At 64.0% G+C, this 5000-nt stretch overlaps 1 protein-coding gene across 1 annotated transcript; it reads left to right on the top strand.

Moving 5' to 3' along the window:
* The first annotated feature begins 523 nt into the window (after nucleotides 1–523).
* UNCX (UNC homeobox) lies at nucleotides 524–4908 on the top strand. The gene is made up of 3 exons (XM_069486784.1): nucleotides 524–964; nucleotides 1211–1386; nucleotides 3428–4908. Exons 1-3 carry the CDS (start codon nucleotides 679–681, stop codon nucleotides 4565–4567), a joined length of 1602 nt encoding a protein of 533 aa, XP_069342885.1. The 5' UTR covers nucleotides 524–678; the 3' UTR covers nucleotides 4568–4908.
* The last annotated feature ends 92 nt before the right edge of the window (nucleotides 4909–5000 follow it).

Raw genomic sequence — 5000 nt, 5'->3', positions numbered from 1 at the left:
TAGTTTTAAATTCAATGTGACAGTTTCGGAAAGAGCGGATGATGAATCTCCTATTATTGGATCAGTCTATTTGCCGCTCAATGTCTCTCTGTAATTGGAGCAACATCACTTTAAAGGTTCAGAGAGTACAGCATTTCTGGTGAAAAATCCCCACAACACGCCGGTGAATGTTTTAAAGGGAAATCTATTAGTGACTTGCGGAGGGCGGGGAGCCGGCGGCGGGGGGAGGCGCTGGCTCGGCCGGGGGGATTGAAGTGGGGGGCTCGCAGGGGGCCCCAGCCCCGCCGCTGCCCGAGCCGCGCCCGCCCCGCGCTGGGCGCCCCCCCCCGCCCCGCCCCCCGTCTTGTTGTGACAGTTCCTGATACTGTTTATTGAGGTGCATGTCAGGTATAATTAGCAATCGATATGGAAAACGTTTCCCTGTACCCAGCACGCCTCTGACGTCAGAGCCGATTAGCGCTTCTTATTGGTCCCAAATTCCCCGGGCCGCGGCTAATTATCGGGAGCTTGATGTTGATAAAGTAAAGCGCCGGAGTGCGGGCGAAGCATGTGTAGGGCTCCGGGTCCCTGTCTCCGCCGCCGCCGCCGCCGCCGTCCGCGCCTCCCGCCGCTGGCCCGCCCCGGCCCCGGCCCGCGCCCCCGCGCCCCGCCGCCGGCCCCGCCGGCCCCCAGCGCGAGATGATGGACGGCCGCCTCCTGGAGCACCCGCATGCCCAGTTCGGGGGCTCGCTGGGCGGCGTGGTGGGCTTCCCCTACCCTCTGGGCCACCACCACGTGTACGAGCTGGCAGGCCACCAGCTGCAGTCGGCCGCCGCCGCCGCCGCTGCCGCCTCGGTGCCCTTCTCCATCGACGGCCTGCTCAGCGGCTCGTGCGCCGCGGCCGCCGCCTCGGTGGTCAACCCCACGCCGCTGCTGCCGGCCGCCTGCGGGGTCGGCGGCGACAGCCAGCCCTTCAAGCTGTCAGGTAGGCGCGGCGGGAGGGGAGGAGGACCACTGCGGGGGCGGGGGACCCTTCCGGGTTGAGGGGTTTGCAGCCCCCCGGCTGGCAGGAGGCGACCTGGCGTCCTGGCTCCGGGCCCCCCGCCTTGGCACAAAGCACGCGGCATCCTTCCCAGTGTCCCCGGGATGTGGGGGCCAGCGGGCATCAGAAGGGGTGAGGGTCCTGCCTGGGCCGGTGCCTGAGCCGCGCAGCATCCTGTGCTGCCCGCAGACTCGGGGGACCCGGACAAGGAGAGCCCGGGCTGCAAGCGGCGGCGCACCCGCACCAACTTCACCGGCTGGCAGCTGGAGGAGCTGGAGAAGGCCTTCAACGAGAGCCACTATCCCGACGTGTTCATGCGCGAGGCGCTGGCGCTGCGCCTGGATCTGGTGGAGTCCCGAGTCCAGGTAAAGAGCCGGCGCCCCTCCCGCATCCTCCGTCCGGCCGCCCGCCGGGCCTGGGGAGCGCCCCGGGCCTGCCTTTGTTCTAGGTGGCGAGACCTCCTCCTCAGGTTAGGAGCCCGCCTCGCTCTCACAGCCCGGTGGAGCGGAGGCTAGGGGTGGGGTGTTTCTGGGGCTCAGGCTTGCACGCAGAGGGCGGTGGGTAACCTCCAAAAGCCGTGGTGGCTTGGGAGTGGCCAACGGCAGCACCGAAGTAGCGAGAACAGCGGCTGCGTCCGAACCGGGAAGCGGCGAGGTGGGCTGGTGGCAGCCGTGGGAAGTGAGGTCTCAGGGCTGCGCGGGGCAGGTGGTGAGGAGGGGCTGGCCGGGCTCGGGCCTGGGGGAGAGAGGGAAGGTGGACCCCTAGCCTCCGCGCCTTTACCTGACGCTCCCCCACCCAGCCTTGGGCAAAGGAGTGTTTGTGTACCTTTCGCCTGTAAAATATTCAGATGATAAGGTATTTATTTATCGCTTTGCAGAAGGCCACCGCTGGGGAAGGGGAGGCGGAAACTTAAATACTTAACACATTGAGAAAGTAGGGAAGAAAAAGGTGTCTGAATTTTTAATACCCCCGTTTTATCTTTTTCTTATTTCTTTCCCCCTGTTATTTGGTATCATTCGGAGACCCCCGGTAGTATTCTTTCTAAAAATACAGCTAACTTGGTGAATTAAAAATTCGAGATGATTTGTGCATAATAGATGTTTCCCTGGGGTACAGAAATCTCCTTTTTCTGGGGCCAGTGCCTGGTGGGTGCGGTGTGCGGCTGTGGGTACCCGGCTTTGAGGCAGATGCTGGCAAAATGCTCGTTTAGCATAAGTAGCTTTGTCTAAAAAGGTGTTTTCCTCCTGTGCTTGGACCTCCCCTCGTGACCTCTTCTGTGTAGGAATTCTTTTATCCAATTTGTTCTAAGTGTCTTAAGTGAAGTCAAGACCTCTTCATTTCTCTCTTAATACAATAATGAGTAATTCTTGGTGGCAAGGAAGCCTGGAATTTGCACCGCCCAAAAAAAGTTTTTAAAAAAGAAAAAGGTGGTCACAGCCTTGTGGGGCGAGGCACAGGCCCCCTGTGCCTGAGCCAGGCCTGCCTGCTATTGTGCTGAGTATATGGCCGCGACAGAGAATTCGAATTAACTGAATCTCTGGGGGAGCCTAGTACTGCCCGAGGCTTGCGGGGCTCAGCTGGGATTTGACTCTGTGTGTTCCTGGCTGTCCGTGGAATGAGGGTCTGTCTAGAGCTGTTGCTCCCCGGAGTCCTGCGTGGCTCCCCAAGACAAGGCCTGCAGAGAGGGGGGAAGGCAAGAGGGGCCCAGGCCTCTCTCTACCCTGCCTGCCCTGCCTAGTAGCCTAGGCCAAGCACGATTGGTTTGGGAAAGCTCTATGGGTGCCCTGGCCCAGAGCTTCCAGAAAGAAGGACTTGTGTAGATGTGTTGGGTGGCGGAGGCTGTAGAAGGCCCACCCAAGTTCGCTTCTGGATGGAGAAGTATCCAGATTTCCCTTCATGGGAAACACTGGAAATCTGGGCTTTGACACAGTCTCCAGGGGGACGAAGACAGGTGTTGAGGGCGGTCAGGCCCAGACGCAGCAGTCCTCTGGCCGGACGGTCAGCACCAGGCCAGGCTGCTTAAAACTCGAGCTGTGAGAAGCCAGGAAGGGCGAGGAGGGACCTGCTCTCGCCTCCCGACCAGGAACCGGACGCCCTCGGTCAGGGGCCAGACCGGCCTATCCAAGGAAGGGGCAGCTGCCAGGTCCCTGAGGTGAGAAGCCAGAGCGGGAAGCTGTCCGGGAGGCCCCGTCTATTCTCCTCCCGGGTGGAAGAGATGCTCGCTGGGACCCGCAGCTCCAGTGCCAAAATCCAGCTCAGGGCCTGCCGGGCTGCGTGGCCAGGCCCCCGCCCCCAGGAGGAGCGGAGGTTATGCAGGCCTGTTTGGGGGGAGTGGGGAGACCCTCGGCTCCAGCGGCAGGCTCGCCGCCTGATTGTGCTTTCCTGTCCCCTGTCCGGCTGCTCTAGGTCTGGTTCCAAAACCGCAGGGCCAAGTGGAGGAAGAAGGAGAACACCAAAAAGGGCCCGGGTCGGCCGGCGCACAACTCGCACCCGACCACGTGCAGCGGCGAGCCCATGGACCCCGAGGAGATCGCGCGCAAAGAACTGGAGAAGATGGAGAAGAAGAAGCGAAAGCACGAAAAGAAACTGCTGAAGAGCCAGAGCCGCCACTTGCACTCGCCCGGCGGCCTGTCCCTGCACAGCGCGCCCAGCTCCGACAGCGACAGCGGCGGCGGCGGCCTGTCGCCCGAGCCGCCCGAGCCGCCGCCACCCGCCGCCGTGGCCAAGGGCCCCAGCGCCCACGCCTCCGGCGCCGCGGGGTCGGTTCCCGCACCTCCCGGCGAGCCGCCTGCGCCCGGCACCTGCGACCCAGTCTTCTACCCGAGCCAAAGAAGCGGCGCCGGCCCGCAGCCGCGGCTAGGCCGCCCTGCGGACAAGGACGCAGCATCGTGCGTGCCTGGGGTGGCGGCAGCGGAGCGCGGCGCCGCGGGCCTGCCCAAAGCCAGCCCGTTCAGCGTGGAGAGCCTGCTATCCGACTCGCCGCCGCGTCGAAAAGCCGCCGCCGCCAACGCCGCAGCCGCCGGGCTGGACTTCGCGCCCGGGCTGCCTTGCGCGCCGCGGACCCTCATCGGCAAGGGCCACTTCCTGCTCTACCCCATCACACAGCCGCTCGGCTTCCTGGTGCCGCAGGCAGCACTCAAGGGTGGCGCGGGCCCGGAGCCGGCGCCCAAAGACGCGCCGCCAGCGCCTGCCGCGCCGCCCGCGCCACCCGCGCAGGCCAGCTTCGGGGCCTTCTCCGGGCCCAGTAGCGCTCCGGACTCGGCCTTCGCGCGCCGCAGCCCAGACGCCGTCGCCTCCCCGGGAGCTCCGGCCCCGGCGCCTTTCCGGGACCTAGCCTCGGCGACGACCGAGGCCGGTGGCGGGGACTGCGCGGACGCGGGGACCGCCTGCCCCGCGGCCCCGCCGCCCCCGCCGCTCGCACCGTCGCCCGGGCCAGGCCCGGGGGCTCCTAGCCCTGTCGGGGAGCCAGCCACCTGCGGGGGTCCGGAGCCGGGCGCTGCGGCCGGACCCAGCCCGCCAGAGGGCGAGGAGGTGGACATGGACTGAGCGCCGCCGGGAGAGGCGCCGAGCCGGCCCGCATCCGCTCGCTCGCTCAGGCTCCGACTCTACGAATCAGGTGATCGGCTCTGGAAACACTGCTTCCCCCTCTTTCCTTTTGTTTTCTTCCTTTTATTGTTTTTAAAAACTAAACAGAAACGCTGTATCAATTCGGACTAGGCAGCAACTGCAGGACTTGGGGTGAGACCCTCCTCCTCCCGAAGGAGCAAAAGGAACCCATATCCCCCACAAAAACCCACAACAAGAATCCTCAGCCTTGTAAAATGCAAAAATGTCTAAGAATATTTATATATGTACCATTTTTGATAAATAAAGCTGGTCAAACGCAAGCTCTCTCGGGTCTGTCTTTTCTAAATTGCCGAGTGCCCAACCCGGCCGCTCTCCCTGCATTTGCGCCCCTCTCCCGCGGGCCGGGCCGGGA

Source organism: Eulemur rufifrons, chromosome 14 (genome assembly GCF_041146395.1).
Source record: "Eulemur rufifrons isolate Redbay chromosome 14, OSU_ERuf_1, whole genome shotgun sequence".
Classification (NCBI taxonomy): domain Eukaryota; kingdom Metazoa; phylum Chordata; class Mammalia; order Primates; family Lemuridae; genus Eulemur; species Eulemur rufifrons.
Note: the sequence above shows the minus strand (reverse complement) of the source record. Positions and strands in the feature narration are given on the sequence as shown.